General features: G+C 39.2%; 1 protein-coding gene across 2 annotated transcripts in view; it reads left to right on the plus strand.

Moving 5' to 3' along the window:
- Positions 1–23924, plus strand: part of DCC (DCC netrin 1 receptor) — a 1071808-nt gene that overhangs the window by 772311 nt on the left and 275573 nt on the right. For both annotated transcript variants that reach the window (XM_036244835.1, XM_036244836.1), the window contains one exon: positions 967–1121. In XM_036244835.1, coding sequence (XP_036100728.1) covers positions 967–1121 — 155 coding nt within the window. The remainder of the gene's footprint in view (positions 1–966; positions 1122–23924) is intronic.

Genomic DNA, 23924 nt, shown 5'->3' on the forward strand with positions numbered 1-23924 from the left:
ATATCCCCAAACCAAATAAAACTAAATGGCAAAAGGAAAACCTGCATATAAAAAAATAAAAATAAATAAATCCTACATATAACTCCACTGAGAGGTAAGAGGTATTATCTAGAAATAGAAACTTTAAGAAACAGTTGAGTAGCTTAGAAGGATTTCCCTCTTCACTCATTCAATCAACGATAAGAAGCCAATGAGGGTATAAAGGTCTAAACTCTAAAATCATGTGTGTCCATAAAGAATAGCCTCATAGTTGTTTCTCATATATCAGCATCCATGTTCATAGGGTTTGTTTTCTCTCAATATGTATTATTATAAATCCAACCATGGTCAGCAGATTGATTCATTTGTTTGGAACCACTGAGAAGTTTTGATCGGGAAGTGAGCTGGACACGTGTAGAAGGTGCTTGAGGAACAAGGCAAGGGGACGTATTGTTTCTGCTCGGAAGGGGACCCACTTCCTTTTACTAACTGCTCCTAACGTAACCACAGGAGCTCATGCTCCACACACAACACTTAGCATCTGCCTTTTCCTTTGCTACAATGAAAGAAAATGCAGAAATGCACTTGTCCGTAATCCTGACAAAGACCAATTTGTGCAATAATTGAAACCTTGATTTCTGTCACTGGCCAGAATTTTATGAAATGCATCTTCTGTCTGCATTCCACGTGTTTATCTCATTTTAATAGCTCTTTGTCCTAGGTTTTGAATTCTACATTGTAAAGTGTCAAAGGGAAAAGGCTTTCGTTTGCAAGTTTCATGGAAATGGCACAAACTCCCCAGTACCCCTGCAACATCATTGGTAGGTTTGTTTCCCCTAGTACCTCTCCGCAGTCTTGAATGATGTCCCGAAGTCAACGTCAAATGAGAAAGCAACCTTTTCTCCACTCACTCTTGCAGATTAAATGAGGTTTTGGCTAAAGGTACTGATGTTGGAATAACCTTTCCCTGTAACTTTGCTTTCCCAGGGAACGAGCATTGAATACAACCCAGCCTGGGTCCCTGCAGCTGACTGTGGGAAGCTTAAAGCCAGAAGCCATGTACACCTTCCGCATCGTGGCCTACAACGAGTGGGGGCCGGGGGAGAGTTCGCAGCCCATCCGAGTGGCCACTCAGCCCGAGTGTGAGTATGAACAGGGGAGGGAAGCCTCTAGAAACTCTTTACCTTCGCCGGCAATGTCCTTGAATCTTTTCATAGAAATTTCTTGAGAGAATGGAAGGAAGATTTTTGAAGCAATGTGTTTATTTAACGTAAAGATTTTTAAAGGTAAGAAAGCTTTTTAGCAAAATGGCCTCCCTTACTCGGACCATGTCTCCTTAATGACAAAGTAACAGCTGTAAAGGCCTAATCCATCCACACCGTCTACATATTTACTTCCCAGGTAAGTGATTGACTTACTCTACTTGTCAGAACTTCATCACCCATACCAGGTGTCAGCCTCCTTCACTGGTTATTCAGATTTTCCAAGTTAGTCTACGAGAATGTAACACAAAAGGTCAAAGAACAATAGCATGGGACTTCTAAATCCAGGGACACAATGACGAACTTAAACATGCACCAAACGCCCTCACCAAGCTTCCAAAAGGGAACCCATGACTCGAGAGACATGAAAGATCATCTCTACTGTGCAGTCCCACTGTCCTCGGCTGACTTGTCACTGGGTCAGCTGCGTGGCCCCAGAGTAAAGCAGCTGCACGTTCTCTGACCAGGTTACAGTTCAGTGGTTCTGTCTTCAAGGAGCGGCCCCCAGACTGAACTTTTGAAAAATACTTCTGCAGCTTATCAAATGTTGGTTTCTACTACATTTCTAAGGTCATTTGAAAACATAGCTTACTGACGAGCAGTTTGCCAGCTTTATTTTCTTCGGAATAGAAAACAATTATAAGTTGAAGAGAGTGCAGGAGTGCTCAGATACATCGTCTGGGCGCTGGTCTCCGGTCTACACGTGGCGGCTTCTCCATTCTTTCTTTCCCGTGGTGACAGCTACGAAGACGATATGATGACAAATTGGAGGTCTGGAAGGGAGGGGCTAGTGGCTAAAGTCGTAGAAATATTTGTCTCACAGAAATAACACCCGAGGTAGCATCTTAAAGCCAGGTTTCTGTTCCTAACAATCAAGGTTCTGTTTTGTAGCTGTTTGTATTTAAATCACTAGGGAATGTCAGTTTCCACCTCACATTCACAAAGTCTATATTGACGTACTATTTGAGTCATCAATTTCATTACTGAATTACTCTTCACAGATCACATACTATATAGAATCAATAACTTTCATAAACATTTGCTATTTTTAACCTATGAAGTTAAAGAAAAAGAAATTAGTTCAAAATATACATTTTCAAAAATGGTGTATGTCATGTTGTATTTAGAGTGACGGTTTAAAAACCCATCAAAAACTCTAAATGAAAATCTTGTTCAGTTTTTCTAATGGTAGGACTTAAAAGCATGTTCATTTTGAAAAGATCCACTTTCTGTGGATAATCTGAATTCTTCACTTCCTAATCCAAATGGTATCCCTGAAATTGTTTTAGTGTACTTTTCAGGGCTGACTGGCCATGATTACATTTCTGATCAAAATCCTGAATAGTTGCCCTGGCCGGTTTGGTTCAGCAGTTAGAGCGTTGGCCTACGGTCCAGAGAGACCCGGGTTCGGTTCCCGCCAAGGGCGCGTACCTCAGTTGCAGTTTGTCCCTTTCACGTTGATGTTTCTCTCTCTCTCTTCCTCTCTCTCCCTCCTACTCTATCTGAATATAAATATGGAAAAACGTCCTCGAGTGAGGATAAAAAATAAGTCCTGGCTAGTCAGCCTGGCTTTCTAAGACTGAGCAAATTATTTTTCTTTTATAAATACCAGTGTTTCTAAGTATCCCATTTAACAAATCAATTTACAATGGTGTTCTGTTTTGTTTTTCACTCATTTTATGCCATCTTTCCAAGGCAAAAGACAAAAAAGTATTTTCAATTTTGACACTAATTTTAATGCCTTATTTTATTTAAAAAATTAGGATAAAGTATTTTCTGCCATTTTCATTATTATTAATTACAAAAGATCAGTCAGTGGTTATTTGTATCACACTTTTTAAAGGAAAGACAATGACATAAATTATTATAAGTACATTAATGAATGTCCAGTACTTTCCTAACACTGTTCCGTTCTATCTGAGGCACATTAAAAAAGCACATGTGTGCGACAAAGCCACAGCACTCTGGATGTCAGAAGCTTCCTGCGTAAGCAGATACTCTACATATGAACAATAGCAAAACAGCTGAAGTGGGGAAACTGGTAAGAAGTTGTTCAATGAAATATTACCAGCTGACTCACGCATTAGCTGTGGGCCCATTACCTGTGATGGCATAGTATCTCATTCTTTTTTTTTTTTTTTAATGCCTAAATCATATCATGCCCACCTCCTCAAATAAGTGTTGTATTACAGAGCCAGCTCCCTTGGTCATTTGGTCATGTATATATCACCCATCCCCTCATTCAGAGAGCAGTGTGACATCTGCAGAGGACTCCACTGGCCACAGGTCCCGGTCAGCATTTCCTTTGCTTCAAAATTAGCATACGTGGTAATAAGGCACCAACTAGGAACTACATGCCTGTCGGAATAAAATGTGGGGCTTGTAGGTTCTGTTGTCTCATGTAAGTTATCTTTTCTCAGAAAATGAAAATGGAGAATCCTTCTGCTTTCGATACATGAAGCAGCCTTGACTTTGTTTCTTGAAGGGCGGTGATAAGGGCCTTGGAATGCTAACCGTGGTTTGGCCTTTCATCACGGCTTTGTGCTACGAAATCCCCTCTGCTCGTGCCACTGGGTATGGAGTAGGACTTCTTCCCTTTGCAGGCCACCGTCCACTGGGCCCGATTCTATCTCACTGAGAACTGCCATTGGAAAGTTCTTCTCTTACTGAGTAAATAGGTAGATCGGAACAATTCAGCCTAAACGGTACGTTCAGAATATCCTTTCCGTGTTCAAAACAGTTAGCCCGTTCCTTCAATTCACTTCGATTAAGAGTACTGTGTAGCTCACGTACCGTCTTAGTACAGACATTAGGGTAAATAAATTATGTGATCATGACTCATAGATATTGCCTGTGTATTTTATCTTCTGTTGTTAACAACAACAACAACATGTCATTTTCGTGATTTAAAAATATTTCTAGCATGAGAACACTTAATCTTTTCCAATTCTGCTCGGTAATGCACCAATTGCTGAGGGAGATGGAACATTCTAGAGATCCACTGTTCATTTTCTGTTGGCCTCCCTTCCTCTACTCGCCTTTCTCCTCCCCTACCTACCTTTCCCTCCTCCTTCCCCTGTCTCTCCCCACCCCCCTCTCAACTTCTGAGCTCATCTTTCTGGGTTTTTAGAGGAAGTGTAAAAGCTGATTGGGACATTTGGCAGGAATATCAGAATTTAGAACAAGGAGGAAGGGGTCACTTTTCCATCATTATTTCTCTCCCTGACAAAATGATCTTATCTTTCGAAAATGGCTCTCGTCTGGGTATGAATTTGGTGGCTCCTTTTATCACTGTTTTTCCAAATAAGATGTAGTAATTGTACATTAAAATTGCATAGCTTTTATACAAATTGAATTCAAGTTTTCCGTATTATTTGAAAATATCAACTCTATTATGAAAACCATATTCTCAATAAATAAACACTGATAGAAAATATGTCTGAAATATAAATGAGCCAGCAGCTCTTTCCAAAAGTGCATACGTTTTGTAACAATCATTTAAAGAGATCAACAGCCCAAGATCCAGTTTATGAAATAATCACCCAGAATAGAATGGCTTGATTTATAGAAAGGTTTGTGTCCCCTGATTATATCTTCCTTTTGCTAAACCCTTGCTCTTTCCCTGCCTTTGTGGAGTATAATTTCTCCACTGTATTATCAGCAGGATTTAAGTCCCTGCCTGCTTAAGACTTGTCTAATCTTTTCACACCATATGTGGAGAATTTTTGAATTAGTATTCGGGGTCCTTTAAGGTGCCATGACGGCATTTCAATCATGAACGATGTAAAAATGAACCACATACTGGCTGGAGGCTCAAGTCAGAATGGGAAGCCTATTTGCTAGACCACAACCCAATTATCCACAAAACCCTTATATATTTCAGAGTTGTAAGTAACATTCTTAGTCCATTATATCCTCTACACTGAAAAGATGAGTGAACAACCCCCAAGTCAGATGCCTTGAGACTGTACTAGCGAGAGGAACAGACATGCTTATCTTTTCCTCCTGCCTTAGATCTTTTTTTTTTTTTTAATTCTAACAGAACTCTTACTTGGTGGTAGTTATGGAGAGAACTGAGATGTCATAGAATATTATGTCTCCAAAAATTACTACTTATATCTTAGGATGAGTTTCTTAATCCTTGGGTCCTCAGTTTTAATAATTTTAAATTGGAGATGTTACTTACTCCTCCTCCTCCCAGGATGCGGAGATGAAATGGGATGAAATGGGAGGCCCCTGAATCTGAGCCGCATCTAGTAGACACTCAGTATAAGTTCCCTGCCCCTAACAAGATCAAATAGAAACATAATTCCAACTGCCCTGCACTTGTAAACAAAGTGCTAGCTCAGTAGGGTAATCATCAAGGTGACAAGGCTAATATAATACTTTATTGACAGTTCAGAATTGGCTTGATTACTATATAATGTGCCACTTATGTATATTTATTACGTTCCCCCTAATTATCTTCTCCCTGTAATTTAGCAGGATATTACAGACTGGGTCGCATTCTCATTTTACCAAATGTACATCTTTGCATCCCTAACAAAATTTTGAAGTTTTGTGATTAGAAAGCACTCTATCCCATAAAATGTGTCACAACACTGCCATTTTATGACTAGCTGGTTGGTTAAAAGATGCTGGTAGAATGTGATCCATACTTAATGTGTGGCAGGGATATTAAATATCAGTTATGTTCATTGAATCTTGATTCTATAAATGAAGCCAACCGAGTAAACTACAGTTCTATCCAGCTCACTTTTTTTGGTCACTTGAGCTCATTTCCAGTTATTAACTGCACTGCATGGCAATTTGAGTGACTATTTGGGGATAGCTATGGTGGCAGAGTTGACCGTGCACCCATCAATGATGGTCCAGTTGTTTGGTACATGGCTTTAGATTAACAGTAGAAAGAAATAAAGATAAGCACTGACATTCCAGCTAAGTTCTGGACCTGCACTGTTGTTTAGTAACAAGTCACATGTGTCTATTTAAATTTAAGTGTGCTGAAATAAAATTACATTTAAAATTTAGCTTCTCAAGAATATTAGCTACACTTCAGCTCTTAAATAGCACTTAAAATTTAAATATATACAAAAACCGAAATTTTAATTCATTAGTCTTATTAACCACACTTCAAAAATTCATATGTGAGTATTGGCTACCATATTGGACAACACAGAGAACATCCCCATTATTGTAGAAAGTTCTATTCGACAGAACTGATCTATCCACCCTGCTAGTAAATGAGGGTAGAAAAGCAAGTCAAATCTGACCCTGACTCTTGAGGAACTACTGGACACTACTCTATGTGAACTCACTAAAAGCATATTGAACAAATTAGTCCCCTGAGAATGTTAAAAAGTTTATTATTCATTCAATTAATATAAAATATTTATTTTTAAAAGACTGGAGAGTCTGGATCTGAACATATTCTCTGGTTAGTTACTTAAAGTTCCTGAAATATCTCTCAAGTTAAAGAAGAGGAAAGAGCCCTGGCTGGTTTGGCTCAGCAGTTAGAGTGTTGGCCCGTGGACCAAAGAGTCACAGGTTCAATTCTGGTCGAGGGCACGTACCTTGGTTGCGGTTTGGTCCCCAGCCCTGGTTGGGGCCATGTGGGAGGCAACCAATCGATATGTCTCTCTCACATCAATGTTTTTCTCTCTCCCTCTCTCCCACTCTATCTGAAGATAAATAGAAAAATGTCCTTGCGTGAGGATTAAAAAAAGAAGAAGGAGAAAGCATATTTCAGAAGAATTAAAGATGAAAGACTATGTGCTGCTTGAGTTAAATAGGGGTCCAGCATGTTTAATTTCCTAAAAAGCTTCTACTGTCTCACTGTTACTCTCTCTTATTTTGAACACAAAGCATAACTCAGGCTTCTTCCAGGGACATCACCAAATACCCAGAGAAGCTACCTACTCAGTGAGAAACATGTAGAAAAAACGCCAATACAATTGAAACCTGTGTTATTTCATTAACCAGTGTTATCCCCAATAAATTCAGTAATTTTTTTAAAAGAAAGGAAAACAGCCCTGGCCAGTTTGGCTCAGCGGTTAGAGCGTCCGCCTGCGGTCCGGAGAGACCCGGGTTCGGTTCCCGCTAAGGGCACGTACTTCGGTTGCAAGTTTGTCCCCGGCCCTGGTTGGTCGTGCGGGTGGCAGCCACTCGATGTGTCTCTTCACGTCGATGTTTCTCTCTCTCTCTCCCTTTCTCTCTCTCCCTCCCACTCTATCTGTACAAAAAAAATAATAAAATAAAAGAAAAGAAAGGAAAACAGCTAGTGATCTCACTGATCATAGGCAGTACGAAGAAAGAGGACGTGAATGTTTCATAATAATGAGTTTTCGGGAAATAACGGTTATCTAGCTGGGATAAAGAGGCACTCTAACTCGTTTTGTTCTGGGTTTAAATACCTAGCTTGGTTCTGTGCCCTGTTAAAAAATGAAAGTAGGTTGCTTGCTAAATGGAATTAGAGCCAAAGAGCTTGAGCATCTTTAGGGATGTTGCCATCATGCTGGGGCAGCCGAGTAAAACTCGTCTCCAAGGATGGAACAGTGGAGCTGAGCTTTCCGTGGACCTCTGTCAGTTATATCTGATGTTAGGGAAAGCCGGTGAACGTGGCTAGTGGCTAAAGACAGAGGAGAAAGGGGCACTTTGACCACATATGTATTTATACACTCTTTCATCTTGAGAGCCCCTGTTCATCTGTGCAATCCATATGCATTTGTTAAACACCTACTATGTGTCAGGGCTTCTATAAGCTGCTAGAGATAGAAAGTAAAATGAGATGGGCAGGGTGTCAAAGAAATTAGGAATGACATGTTTGATGGAAATATATCTGGAAGATGAATTGTTCTGAATCACACTGTAGGATCACACGTATTTTCTCTTTATTTTAACCTAAAGATAGGAATACAAGGTGTAATTTTATGTGTGTGTGTGTGTGTGTGTGTGCGCGCGCATGTGTAAAATGTTTTAGTATGGTATATGATAGTGTATTTAAAAAGTATCACATCAAGAAATTTATAGTTGACTAATCTAATGTAACACCCAACAAAAATTAAGTAAAACTCATTTCATTGGTTTATGGATTCTGTTAACTGCAGGTTACATTCTGCCTGCTGAAACATAAAAGGACCATGATGTGACTAAGTATTGTACTCTAACTCCAATGTCCCTGCATTATTGTTTTAATAAAGGAATCATTTCTGTTTCGTGGGAAGATATCTAGGGAGAAGGACACACAATGTTCTGTCCCATGAAAACTCTTTTCTGTCTCAGCCCAATCTTCCCAACTTAGGGAGCCCATGATCACATCTAATAGTTGAGTTGGGCCATGATTTCTGATTTCAGAATAGTTTAAAGGTACAGGGGATTGCCATGGATTGAAATGGAAAGATTTTAAGTTGATAACACACAATTACTGCTTCAGATCATAGCTGTTGAAATCAGAGTTAAAAGGTTGCCCTCACTGTCGCAGAGGAAATGATAATGGGGTTTTTACCAACTGAAGGTCAAGTAGTGGAACTCATAGAACATGGTGACATGGTCAGTGCAAGTGACCTGTCCATCACCACCTTATTTAAACCCATTATTGGTGTTCCAGATCTTCCAAATGGAAGGAGAGTGAAAAGGGTTTAACAACAATGACTCGGAAGTCAGAGTGGACTTGAATTCTGCCTCTTTCACTTAACAGCTAACTGGGGTAAGCAGCTTTGCTAAATTGCAGTGCCCTCATATGTGAAATGGAGCTATCTTCCAGGGATGTTGTAAAGATTAAAAGGAAAATCTGTAAAATGGGACACAACAGTACACACTCAACTGATTATTCTGAGGGTTAAATGATGTAATTAGTGTAAAATACTTAGCCTGCTCTCAGGAGCATTATCAGCCCTCAATAAATGCTAGCTCTTATAATTGTTAATTCCTCCATTGCTGGGTTCTAATTATTCCTCATGCAATCATGTTCCTTAACACTGCATGTAATTTGTTCATTTCTACCTCTGTGCTTTTTATGTGTTTGAAATTCTCTCCTTCTTTAGGCTGTTTCCTGGCTCTTCTATTAGTACTTTCAATTTTTATTTAAGATTTCTAAGAGAAGAACGCCTACTTTGGCTAGTTCACCACTTGGATCGATCTGTTAGTCTGCAGAAGTTCATTTTTCACTTTCCAACATTCATTCATTCAACAAATATTCCTCGTGCTTCCCCAGTGGAAGTACTTGTCCTCATGGCGTTCATATTCTGGTGATAGAGAGGCCCAGTAAACAAAAATGAAGCATACAGAAGAATAAAGCAGCTTAAGTTGATATCAGATGAGTTGATTCTACAGGGGAAAATCAGGAAAGTCTTTGTGAAAAAGGGGCATTTAGGGCTCCTCTAAATGAATTTTGGAGGGATGCCAGGAAAGGTCTCAGGCAGAGACATGGCAGGCAGGGCAAATAGCAATTGCCAAGACCGTGGAGAGGAAGAGCAAGAGAAAGATGGTCAAGGGGGAGGGAGAGTGGAAATAAGGAGTCAACAGGCCACAGGCCCCAGCTGTGAACAACCTTGAATTCATGCTAAGAAACATTAGTTCAGTTCTCAATGTGGAGACATCTATACAGGAGCGGGTGACATGATCCAATTTTCATTTTTAATGTGGAAGCAAGGAGACTCCAGAGAAAGCTAATGGGGTTTAGTCAAGAATTGTTAGTAGCCCACGTGTTGTTGGAAATTGTGGAGGTGTTGAGAACCTGTAGAATTCAGGAAACCTTTGGAAGGTGGGAACAAGACTTGCTGCTGGGTGTGGGGTGGGAGAAAAGGCAGGAGTCACATCTACTCTTTGATTTGACGTCTCGAAACTAGGTGAATTGGGAGGCCACTGTTGGGGTCAGAAACTTGAGTAAGGAGTGGAGTGCTGAGGGAACACATCAAGGAATTGTTTGTTTGTTTTTTGACATGTTAGGTTTGACTGCTAAATGGATTTAGGTTTTATTTATTTAGTTAAACTGTGAACTCACATAAGGAGCCCGATATTTTGAATATAAAAAGCAAAGCAAAGGCCACATATTTCTATGGGCAATGCATTGTCACATTTAGCTTCTAATAGTGTCAAACTGAGCAGTTGTTGGAAAACATGGGCGAATTCTCCATGTTGCAAACTGTAAAACATCTGTGCCCGACATGCCCCTAATGCATCACTGCAGAGATGGGCACAGTGCCATGCACAGAAGACACTCAAACAGTATTCATCACAGAGAAGTCTCCTTCGAAAGCCTCCGCACAGGCCAGGGCAGTGCAGTTGGATGTGGCCAACACCAGAAAGGAGAACCGACTGAAGGAGACCTGAGAGCTGAGGCCCAGTCTTCCAGCTGCCAAGATTTTCCAACGAACCATTCCAAATGGTCAAGTTAGTGCCAAAATGAGTGTTAGCTCAGAACCAGATTGTTTTCCAGTATGTACTTTGCCTATGTTCATTAAACAGGAAATGAATTCTAATGGGATGTCTACGCCGGGATGATCCAGAGTATAAATCACCGTATGGCTCTGAGATGCATCAGAATTTTACCAGCTGATGCCTTGTCCAGGCCACAGAATTGAGGAGGAGTTTGCCTTTGGATTTATCTCTTTTCTTTACACTTCTCCCTGTCTTGGGATCTTATAACCTCTATTAACTCAGGACACCCGGAAGTCAGAATGTTATCTGAAAAATAATGTTGAATCCATAAAGTAACTTTGCAATTGTTGATTCAACTCACTGAATTTTAAAAGGAATTAAGTTGGAGTTCAGAGAATTTAAGGCCAGTCATAGGATGGGTTAGTACACTGATAGAAACCCCGGGCAATGTCTACTTTCCTAATTCATGTGTTTCTTCCACTGTTTCAATAAGGACACCTATCATTCATATTGGGTTTAATCCTGATCCAGTATGACTGCATCTTAGGTTAATTATGGGCAAATATCTTTCTGGGTACCTATGAATTTTAGGGGGGTATTATTCAAAGCAGGACATATGCTGCCCTACATATCAGACATAGTGTTAAAGTAAGATACTAGTAACCAGGTTGAGGCAAACTATTAAATTTAAAAATAATAATAACAAATAAATATTTATTTACTTTTAATTAAGAAGCTAACTTTTTCATTTTCAAATAAGCAGTCATTGTTGCTCAAGCAGACATCCCTAGTGTCCTCAAAGTCATATCTGATATGGTTCTACCTTCTTTCCCTCTGAAATTCTAATGCTGGCTCGTAGGCTGAGGATGTAGCCCTTGCTTTCGGAGTATCACTTTCTGAACAGTAAGGACTGCACACTGCACAGGTGACCCTCCGGGAACGAAGGAGTGCCAGGAACCACCTGAGCAGCGGAGTTTGCAGAAGCAGCCAGTGAGGGCTCTTACTGACACCACCGCACATGCAGCTTGTTACTGTTGGACCTTCAGTTGATAAAACCCCCGTAACCACTCCCCAGACGTGGATGGGAACATCTTGACTGATTTTCACCACTACAATCTGTGGCAGTAATTGCGTGGCATCACTTCAAAATCTTTCAACTTCAGCCCTTAGCAATCCCCTGTACCTGTTAAATATGCGGGGAACAAGAAATATGGCTCAACCCAGCTCCTGCCTTAGATGTGACAAAACTAATGGGACACAACCAATAGTGTCAGGGCTGGGATTCAAACCTAGAATCCTACCACAATGCTGAAGTGTGAGTGTGAGTGGATGTGTGTGTGGGGGGGTGTGTGCGTGTGCAAACTAAGATGAGCCTTGATTATTTCAGGGAAATGGAAAAATAATTCAGTGAAAATTAACTGCCTTTTAACAATTCTTTAATGAGTTAGAATTCTCACTCGTTAAGAAAACATAGCCATGACAATATGAGGTTTAAAATAATTCCAACAGTATTGAGCTTCAGCCAGTCTGAGTGAGTTATGCTAGTAGCTGTGCTGAGGAACATGCTAGGCACATACTTTGAAGTCCTTGTTATAAATCACTTACTTGATCTTAACCCTCAGTCCACTTTCTTGATTCAGAGTCTTCTGCTACTACCTTGCAATGAAATAAAAAATAAGAATTCTTACTTCCATTTTGCAGGGTCGCAATTGTCTTACAATTCAGTCTAAGTTCCTCTCAAAAGTGATTAGGACACCCAGGGTAAACTTGCTGCTACCTCTAGTGGTATGTTTTATCATCTAACATAATATATTTAACTATAAATAACAGTGTAATAATAGATTTAATATGTCACTGACTTACTTTAGATTATGCCAACAGCTTGCTAAGTTTAACACTTTGAATATTTGTTCTAAATCACCTTTGTCTAGAGGATCTATCCAGTGATGTCAGCGGGGTGTTGAAGTCCCCTGCTATGATTATATTGCTATCAATTTCTCCTTTGAAGTCTTCCAGAAGATTTTTAATATATTTTGGTGCTCCTATATTGGGTGCATATATGTTTATCAAGGTTATATCTTCCTGTTGGGTCGATCCTTTCAATATTATGTAGTGGCCGTCTTTGTCTCTAGTTGTGGCCTTCATTTTGAAATCTATTTTATCAGATATGAGTATTGCTACCCCAGCTTTTTTTTCCTTTCCGTTTGCTTGGAAGATTTTTTCCATCCCTTCACTTTCAACCTATGTGAGTCTTTGTTGTGAGGTGGGTCTCTTGTAAACAACATGTGGATGAGTCCTGCTTTCTTATCCAATCAGCTACTCTCTGTCTTTTTATTGGAGCATTCAATCCATTTACATTTAAGGTGATTACTGATATGTACTTATTTATTGCCATTTTTGTTTAGTGTGGGTATATTTTTCTTCCTATTTCTCCTGCTAATTACAGCAATCCTTTTAACATTTCTTACAGTGCTGGTTTGGTGCTAATGTATTCCCTTAGCCCCCCCCCCCCCTTTTTTTTTTGTCTGGGAAGCTCTTTATTTGACCTTCTATTTTGAATGATAGCCTACTGGGTAGAGTAGTCTTGGATTCAGATCCTTGTTTTTCATGATCTTGATTACCTCATGCCATTACCTTCTGGCCTGTAGTGTTTCTGTTAAGAAGTCAGCTGAGAGCATTATGGGGGTTCCTTTGTAGGTAACCTGTTGCTTATCTCTTGCTGCTTTTAGGATTCTCTCTTTGTCTTTAATTTTTGGCATTTTAATTATTATGTGTCTTGGTGTGGGCCTGTTTGGGTTCTTCTTACTTGGGGCTCTCTGTGCTTCTTGAACTTGAATGCTTTCTTTCTTCACCAAATTAGGGAAGTTTTCTGTCACTGTTTCTTCAAATATATTCTCTAACCCTTGCTCATTTTCTTCTTCTTCAGGGACTCCTATGATGTGAATATTATTATGTTTCCAGTTGTCCCACAGTTCTCTTAAGCTGTCTTCCTGTTTTTTAACTGTTTTTTCCTTTTGGTTTTCTGATTGGTTGATTTTTTCTACCTTGTCTTCTAATTCACTGATCTGATCCTCAGCTTCCTCTACTCTGCTGTTTAGACCTTCCAATGTGTTATTTCTGATATGTCATTCTTCATTTCTTCCTGGTGGTTTTTAATTTTCAACTGGTTGATTTTCAACATTTCTATGCCTTTACTCATGGTGCTCCTGTCCTTACATATGCTGTTGAGCTTCCTCAAAATCATGGCTCTGAATTCTAGTTCTGTTAACTTGCTTAACTGCACCTCATTTATCTCATCTTTGGTAGAGGTCTCTTGTTCTTTCATCTGGCATTTGTTCTGTGTTTCACCATTTTGGCTATCACAGTGGGCTTTGGAGCCTGCCAAATTTTCCCTGTGGGTGTTGATGTTCTGCTGTTTGTGGATCTCTCTCCTGGGTTTGGATGAGTGTGGGAGGACCTATGTTAAACACTACTGTCAAGTCTTACCTTCGTGAGCAGAGTTGGTAGCCCAGGGATGGTTCAGATATTCTCTAGCTTTTTGCCTGGAGGCTATCAGTAGCAGTTGAAGAGCCTTGGCTTCTCAGTTGAATGAAAAACTCCCTCAGGTGCTCAGCATAAGGACATTTCACGAGGGTGGGGCAGATGCTGGTTGTTAATGGGCCTCAATTAGCACATCAATGGCCACAGGGTGGGGTTGGATCTCCGAGGGAGGGGCCACTGCCTCTCCCCAGAGCCCTGGGAAGGAGTAAGATGACCACCATTTTGCGTGGCCACAACTCAGCAAAAACTCTGAGCGCCCTCCAGATCCGGAGTCTCCCCACAGTTCCAGTCCAGTCTGCCCTCCCTCTGCCGGAGCCCAAGGTGAGTGGCTGTGGCTGTTTCAGCCTCTGTCCTGGCTGCGCTGTGGAGCCGCCTGGGAGTGTGACCCGAGGGCGCTGCTCCCAGCTGAGGCCGCTGCTGTCTGTGGGCTCCCAGCCCCCTCTCGTGTCTCTGCAATCCTACCAGGATCGAGTCAGTGTCCCTGAGTATAGGGTCCTCCAAGCTGCTTTTCTGTTGCTTTTTCCTGACGATTTGTCTTTATTTTTGTTGTAATTCCAGTTTGGTCCTGGGAGACGGGCCGTGTAGCTCCATTCACTCCGCCGCCAGTTTGGAATCCCTCTGCATCACCTTTATAATTTAATGTTCTTATAGCAATTTTGCCACTCACTTCAAAAATACTGACTTTTCCTCTATTTTAACTGAAGAGTTCTTGAACTATCCCAGTAGCTTCGCCTACGTCTGTAATGTCTGGTTGGCAGCCCCTGGCCGCGCGTGCCTGTGGGCAGGTGAAATGCGGCCCAAACGGAGGTGTGCTGTCACCTGTGACGTCCACACTGGGCATTAAAGACTTAGCATAAAAAGTGTAAAATTTCACATTAACAATAAGCAAAGACAAAAGGGATCTGTGGACACAGACAACAGTATGGTGATTGCCAGAGGGAAGAGGGGTTGGGGGTAGGTAGAATAGGTTAAAGGGGGATAAATAGTGATGGAAGGAGACTCGACTTGGGGTGGTGAACACACAGTACAATATGCAGATGATGTATTGTAGAATTGTACACCTGAAACCTATATACTTTTTTAACCACTGTCACCTCAATAAATTCTGTTTTTTTTAAAAAAACACAAATTTTACATTCATTATGTTTTGAAGAGATGACATTTTAGATATAGTTATTTAAGTATATTATTAAAATCAATTTTATTTATTTAATTTTCACTTTTATAATGTAGCTACTAGAAATTTTAAATTACATATGAATATTCATGGCTTATATTAATATTTAGATTGACAGTATAGACTGACCCATCTACCCTTATAGCTTTTACCCAACCAGGAAGCAGTCAAGAAGAGATTAAAAGTATCAGATATTGCCACAGTGATATTAAATTCATACTGCCAATCTGATATTGAGATTCAGAGTTATTGAAATACAGTGGATAAATTTATCTGAGTTATCTGAAAAGCATTTATATTTAACAATTAATTTATTTTGCTCCGTATTTCCCCAACATCAATATTAATAGCCTTTGAACACCACAGACATTTCTCTGCTATTGGTCTGACAGTTTATGGTACCAGTAAAAATAAAAGCGGAGCAGGTCGGGGTAAGGGAAGAAAGGACTCTCCTGGCCCAGAGCAGCACACCAGTGTCCCTGGGTTCAGTTTTACTGGAAGGTGGTGTCCACCTTCCCTGAAATGATTAACTGCTGAAGTCTATTTGTCTTCCTGCTGCTATCTCTGAATAAGCCCAAATCCTCCATGTGGTTAATAAACTTCTTATCTTTTGAATACTAAGAATAAAATAAACTTAATCCACAGGATGGTTCAGTCAACAGACCAGGAGCCTGTTAGATGGTCCTTGGAGATAGAGGACATCTGGGTTTTCTGCCCCGCGTGGTTATCAATCTTCCCCACACACGCCAGTGTGTGTAAGGGCGTTAGAGGTGCTTCCCAGCGATAAATGTCAGCGGCATTGCACAGTGAATATTAATTTCAGTGTTGTCAAGGTCAGATGTGTACCCAGGCCCATTGTTAGTGGGATTTTCATTGTTGCCACTACTACAAAAGGTATTTTATCTTGAGCTCTTGTTTTCAGTCATCAGGCGCAGAAGGGAGCATAATTCCTCAACGTCCATGTGCCTTGCTCTGAAGCAAAGTGCCTTAGCACAGCCTGGGCTGTTCACTGGGGTGGTTATTTCTAGCAAGACCAAAATGTGGGCTTAGAGGAGCCAAGTTGGGTGGGAAGAGAAAAGGAAACAGGTGACCACAAAATCTGGAGACTAGCTGATGCTCCTGAAAAGCTGCTGACTGTGTATAGAAAAAGAACAGAAATTGTGGGAGAAATAAAGATGAAAAAAGTCAGTGATGAGGTCATTCATAGATGTGGGCTATGAAATTATCTAGCTGGGCGCCCGAGAAGTTAAAAGAGAATATTCGGTTATGACTGTCCATCTGGGAATACATGACCAGCTGGATATCTCTGTATGTAGTGAAGTACCTCAAACCCAACATGGATGCCAAAGCAGTGCTATGTACGAAATGCCCGAGTCCATTCATTTCTTTAGGATTCTTCAAGATCATAGTACTCCCAAAGCTTTTAAGGTCCAGTGTGGTCTCACCCCTGACAGTTTTTGTGACCGCATGTGGACCCCTCTGCTGGCTCCTTGGGGTCCCACCATCTTAGACTAAATTTTTGTGTTGTTGTTAATCCTCACCTGAGGATATTTTTCCATTTATTTTCAGATATAGTGGAAGGTAGAGAGAAAGGGAGAGAAACATCGATGTGAGAGAGACACAGGGATTGGCTGCCTCCTGCAAGAACTTGAATAGGGCCGGGGACCCAACTGCAACTGAGGTGCATGACCTTGATAGAAACGGAACCTGTGACTCTGGTCTGCTGGCCCATGCTCTAACCGCTGAGCCAGGGCTTAGACTATACATTTTAAGAGAGGTTTCCTTGTTTCCCCTGTCAATTCTTACGAGGCCCAACATGGTGTAAAAATTAGTATTCATCTAGCATTTACTTAGTGCCAGACCCATTCATAAAATATTTATCAGTAACCTCCCCAACAAACCCGTGAGGTGGGTGCTGGTATTAACCCCATTTTTAAGATAAGAAAACATAAACTCAAAGACATTAAGTAGCTTGACCGCAGCCACATAGCCTGTGCCAGGAAGCTTCTGGGTTTGAATTGAGGGTCTCTGACTGTGGAGACCACACTCCTGACTGGCAGTCTGACCCTGAGCTTTATTAGTCGGCCTCCACTGGCCTCTCCTGTAGCACAGGGCTCAGATCCCTGACTTGGAGAGCAGAGTTCTAAACTTCTTCCTTAACTTACTGTCGCTCCCAAAAGAGCCCGTTTATCCAAGGCAGTGTCTTATCTCTTAACGCCTAGAAATAGCAAAACAATAAATCCCTTCCCCAAAGAGATGGTATCTTTTAAGGTAGGATCTTTTTGTCGTTATGTAGACAAACCTACTCACTTGACTGTCTGGAAAAGATTGCTGCTTTCTTCTCCTCTAATAAATGGCTGCAGAACTCTTTTATAAAAGCAGCCTCTACGTGTCATTTATAGCTCCATTAAAACTCCAAATAGCATGTATTGATTCTTCCCACACTGACCATAATACAAGCCAACTTTGAGGAAGGTTGCTGGGATGAAGTTACATCATCACCCTAGGAAACACTGGTTGCTGAAGACACCTGTTTCTCCGAGGCCTATCTATTGACAGAGAAGCCATTTTTCCACCTGCAGAAATGCAGTCCTGAAGTATATACAAGTCTCCAGCAAGTGTGAAGCAAGGGACAGGCCTGCACGTGCCCTTCCTGGGAGTTTCTGTTTAGACTCTTCCATAGGAATAAACATAAATGTATGGTCTGGATAACAACGAAGTAACTCTGGAGAATTAGGAGGAGGTTCAAGGCTTAACTTACATCTGTTATTATGACCCACCAGGCAAAACTCTCCTTTTTAGCACACACTCTCTCGGCCACAGGTGGTTTGTGAATTAGTCCAGGTCTGAACTACACCCTACGCATCTATGGAGTGGTGTGGTCCCATTTCCCTTTCACATACATCATCTCATGTTCCTCTTACAACCTTGGAAATCAAAAAGAACGAATACTCTTTCTTTGGTTCCCTGTGAAGAGGGAAGCAAAATATGGAAACGTTGAAGGTACTTGAGTTTAGGTAACAATATTGACTACCACATTACTGGGAACACTTTATTTTCTGTGTAACCGCATGTAACCCTTATAACAACCCTGTTAAGTAGATTATGAATCCATGAGAAAATGATGTGCAGAGTGTTAAATTAATTTGGCCCAAGGATACACTATTATTAGAGGAGGGTGTGGTTTTTGTTTTTTGTTTTTTTGATACATACACCACATTTACTTAAAATTAGTAGAACATTATTTGATTTTTTTGATAATGCTAACAAAATAGAATAGAAATTTAACACTTGATAATTCGATGCTTGTGAGTTTTTTCCTCAATGTAACATTAATTGTACCATCATTAATTTAGTTCACTGTGGACTTATTATTTGTACTTAATGACCTCACCATTGACAGCTTTCCCCAGCTGATTTTTCTCCCCATTTGCCAGCTTGTTAAGTTCTGTTCCAGAGAAGGCTAATGTCAAGGCCGTTACCCATCAAACTCATTCACACCCATTATCCCAACTCCCCAGATTCTTCCTTCACACCTAAACTCTCCTTTATTTTTCCATCAGTGCAATTCTGAGTTTTGTGGAGTTATTTTGTTTGTTTGTTTTTACTGAGGCATAATTGTTGTAAAGCACTATATTAGTTTCAGGTTTACAACATAATGCTTCAATATTTGTAGACACTACAAAATGACCATCACAATTCATCTAGTAACCATCTGTCACCATACCAAGTCAGAAATATTTTTCTTGTGATGAGAACTTTTTAAGATCAACTCTCTTAGTAACTATAGTCACCGTGCTGTACATTGCATCCCTATGACTTATTTATTTTATGGCTGAAAGTTTGTATCTTGACCCCTTCCCCCATTTTGCCCACCTCCAATCTCCGCCCCTTTTCCTTGTGCTTAGGAGCTCAGTTACAGTTTGCTTTGTTTGTTTTGTTTTTTAAATTCCATATGTAAGTGAAATAATTTATCTGACTTATTTCACTTAGCATAATACCCTTTATGTTCATTCATAGTGTTGCAAATGGTAAGATTTCATTCTTTGTTAAGACTGAGTAGCATTCCACTGTATATTTAATCTTCTTTATCTATTCATCCACAGATGGACCCTAAGGTTCTTTCCATATCTTGGCTATTGTAAATATGTTGTGATGAACTTAGGGGTGCATGTATTTCAATTAGTGCTTTCATTTTCATCAGATATATACCAATATTGTATTGCTGGAGCACATGGTATTTTTTATTTATAATTTTTCAATACTTTATTGTCTGTTCAGTGAAATGTTAGTCTTGGTTACCTATGGTCTATTGCTCATGTCTAAGTGTTTTCTGTGACTGGGTGTGTTTTCTCTGTCCTGATTCTTGACAATTTCAACCATAATAAAATATTTCACAGTACTGGAGATAGCAGGATATGTTAAACATATAAAAAGTAATATTATATTTAAAATCAGCTGATCCTTTTATCTAAAAATTTTAAGCACAATGGAAAAGAAACTCAAGCTATTCTTGGAAAAAAACATTAAAAGGAAAAAAGTCAGTGTCATTAGGTTTATGTGACATTAAACTGCCTTTAGTAATGTGGAAACTTAAGCACATTTGGCTGAAACGTATAGTTTTTAGCTCCAATGTTTGATATCTCTTAGGCAATTTTTCTAGGTCATAAAAACAATTGCTTTTGACATTACTTAGAAATCTCTAGTTTAAATGGTTTGGGACCTCAGTCATGCAGTCAGAAATGTACTTTATCCACTATCCTTTACATTTCTAGGCAATGCCTATGTGTTCTAACGTGCAATTAAAAAACTCTATATACTCTACCAAGGCCATTACTACTTGGCTATGTGAGCGAAAATCCTGAGGTACCTTTTGGAAAAGACCTGATTTTGAAGTCAATTCTATTAGTCACTTTTATTATCAAACTGCTTCGAGTTCTAGGAGGAATCACAAGAAGGCGACTTTCATATATATGTATTTATGTTTAGAGAGAGAGGACGGGAGAAGGAGAGAGAGAAACATCGATCTGAGAGTGAAACATCGATCACTGTGAGTGTCCCCCGGGGATCAAGTCCACAACCCGGGCATGTGCCCTGACTGGGGATTGAACCAGCAACCTTTCAGTACGCAGGATGATGCTCAACCAACTGAGCCACTCCAGCCAGGGCAAGAAGACCACTTTCAATACTATTTCTTCAGATAGAACTGTTAAAGTTTTATCTACAGCACTGTCAAAAATATTCATCACTTAATATATTAGCATATATGTAGATATTTGTGTGTTTGTATAAGTACTATGTAAGTTAAGTCATACATATTACACACATGTTCAATATATGTGTGTGTATAGATATATAGATATATCTATATAGACATGCACACACCCAGTGACACAGTTGAGTATGTTGTGAGTTAACAGACAGCACCTATTAAAACCTAAAGTAAAATTATTAGGCGTAACTGCTTCTTCCAATCTTGTCATATTTATGTGATTTTGTAACAGAAACCATATCCCATAGTTTGTGCTTCTTCTTGCCAAATTAGTGTCTTATCTCCTAACAACCTATAGTTCAGTCAAGAGGGGGTTTCATTATGTTAATAATTACATCGCCTGCAGGCTTTTGATGTTGCATTCTCCATACAGAATAGAAAAAGATTTCATAAAATATCATTAAAGCTGTTAACTACAGGAGGAAAAAAATCAAAGAGGCAATCAAAGCATGCGTTTTATTATCAATAAATGCAAATAGTTTCAGAAATGGCTTGCATTTGAAACACATTCAGTGAGGAGATCATTAGCAATGGAAGCTGCTGCTTAAACAGGAGAGCTTCACGACAGACAATTACTTAGATACCTGGCTATCCACTTTTTCAGATGGACTCAGGAACCTTTTTTAAAATAACAAATGCAAAAGGAAGTGGAATCATCCTCAGAATTCTTGTCTGAACTGGGGACATGTGAATTATAGGCCATTATTTGAATGACAGCACATGAGATATATATTTGTAAATGCACGGATACTAAAGTAGTTCTTAAAACAAAGGATTTGGTGACTGTTCAATTGGTGATTTAGGAACAGTAGGACACATAGTCATTTAGAAAAGACTTTAAATATTCAAATGAGCAACAACATATTCTCTGACACTAACATTTGTCTTCATTCCAGACTTCCAGCTGAGAAACATCAGTACAATGGTGAAAAGACATCAGCCTTACTCAGTATTAGGAAGACAGTAGCATATCTTGATCTTTCTAAAGCTTTTTCTATGAAAATCTTATATTCACATTTTTATTTGGAAGGGATTCTTTAAATTCCCAGTATATTTTTAGAACCATATATTTGATAAATCATAATTTAGGTTTTAGTCTGCTTTATACAGGTATCAAATTACTTACAGTTAAGACAGGTCCAAAAGGTAGATGGGTAGATACACATTGGAATAGAAACAGAGCAAGAAAAAGGAAGAACAATGGGTATTCATTAATATATGCTGTGTAACTGGTTAATAATCAGAAGCCCTAACATGTTCTGAAACCTAAAACATGTGCTAAATTAAACCAGATGAATTCAAATGCCTTTGAATCACCCATGATTTTGAAATTAAATATAAAAATCTATTCACATACATTTAAGCTTTTGAAACCAATAACATTTTATTAACAGTTGACGATGCCTCTTTAAAGTGAAATGATTACCAAATATTCTATCATGAAGTAATTTATAATCACTACAAATTATGTTATAATAATCACCACTTTTCAAAACCACAAGAAACAAGAGATATTATCTAATCCATTGGGAGCTAACATTCGAAGAATGATGATGGAAACTATGGACCTACACCTCAAAAATACACATATTACATTTTTGAAAATGTTTATACAATTTTAGTGGTTTCATGGACTCCTTGACTGGTTTCTATCATAAGTAGATTAGGGACAAGAAACCATACCTCATCTTAATCAATTAGAGCTCATTAAACTGTGACTCACTCCCTCTCTCTCTCTCTCTCTCTCTCTCTCTCTCACAAACACACACACACATCTTGTGTTCAATATGACTATATTTGATAACTCATAGTTTATTAAAAATTCATCTAACTTTTATATGCCATTTGGGGGATTAATATGCAATACGATCTCACTATAAAGTACTCTGATATATTATAAATTTATATATTGTCAGAAATTACTGTTCCCCTTGCAAATAGTGACATGTAATACATCTCATTTACTTCAGTGTATTTAATTTGTTCTTAGGTACAGGTGTTATAATGACTTTCTACTAAAATGCAAAATTGAAATTTAAAAAGGTGGTTGGTTAGGCTGACATTGATTGATGAGTTACTTGCATGGATTATGCATCTATTCTGAAATCTTTTCATTCTTTAAGAAATAGGTAACTTGCAGAGAGATAGAGAGAAATTAGATGCAGTTTGCCACAAAATTATTGTCCAATGGAAGGGATCAGTGGGGATTATTAAAGACATCTTGGAAATGATGAGTAGTTAAGCCCATTAAGTTTCTTGACTGACACACCAAAGATGTAATGAAATGGAAGGCAGAAGCCGTTAACCGTATTGATTTCACATCTAATTTCCATTGTTGAACATTTTTGTCTTCCTTTTTTTCTTTCTAATATGCATATAATAAATCAGATGTAAAACTGAGTTATTCTTAAATATACTTTATGGATATGGATCTGAATAAATATGCAAGCATATACATGTATATTTACATACACAAACATACCTCCACAATCAACATAAAATAATATATTATCTACAGAATTGTGTTAGCACTATAAATCAAAGGGAGACTGTTAGGGAATTTATGAGTGTGAATCTCCAGCACTATTGTGAAGAAGAGTAAGCATGTAACAGTTTACATGGGAGAGAGAGGGTTGACACCGGCCAGGGTTGTGAGGAAGAGTATTTCCCATGCAGGCAGTATTTTGGTCTGCATAAAATAAATAAGTATATAGGTGATAAAGATGTGATTTGATGGCAACTCTTTGATGTCTTAATGTTTATATTTACTCAGAACAACATAGGCTTGTGGTGTTTTCATTTTAATATATGAGGATATTAAAGAAAATGTACCAATCAGATTATAAAGTAAATTATATTTTATAACAAAAAGTTAAAGTAGGAAATGATTTAGTGGTAAAAGGCAGTCTTTCCTCAGAAAAAGATAATTGGAAACTTTACAACGGCCATTAGAATGTCATCATTTGACTGGAAACTGGTGAAAACACAAACCGTTGTTTGAATACTTGAACCAAATGCTCTTTTTTAAAATTCGAGTGTTTATATTTTCTGCTTGAAGTTCTTTTAGAAACCCAGGCACACGCTTTTGTCCTGATAGTGTCTAATGACTGTTAGAAGGGAGAAGAATTCAGTGGATTAGGAGGTGATCAGAGCAGGCACCCCCAGTGTGAACTGAATCCAAATGATGGCACTTACTGCCTGGTTCTCTCCTGTCGGTGGCTAAGCTACATGTGCACATAAAGAAGTTACACCGTGGGCAGAGTGCACACAGGCTCACACGCATGCGACAAACACGGACGTCCATACCAACCTCAGT

This window comes from Molossus molossus, unplaced genomic scaffold (assembly GCF_014108415.1).
Source record: "Molossus molossus isolate mMolMol1 unplaced genomic scaffold, mMolMol1.p scaffold_m16_p_6, whole genome shotgun sequence".
In the NCBI taxonomy this organism is placed as follows: Eukaryota; Metazoa; Chordata; class Mammalia; order Chiroptera; family Molossidae; genus Molossus; species Molossus molossus.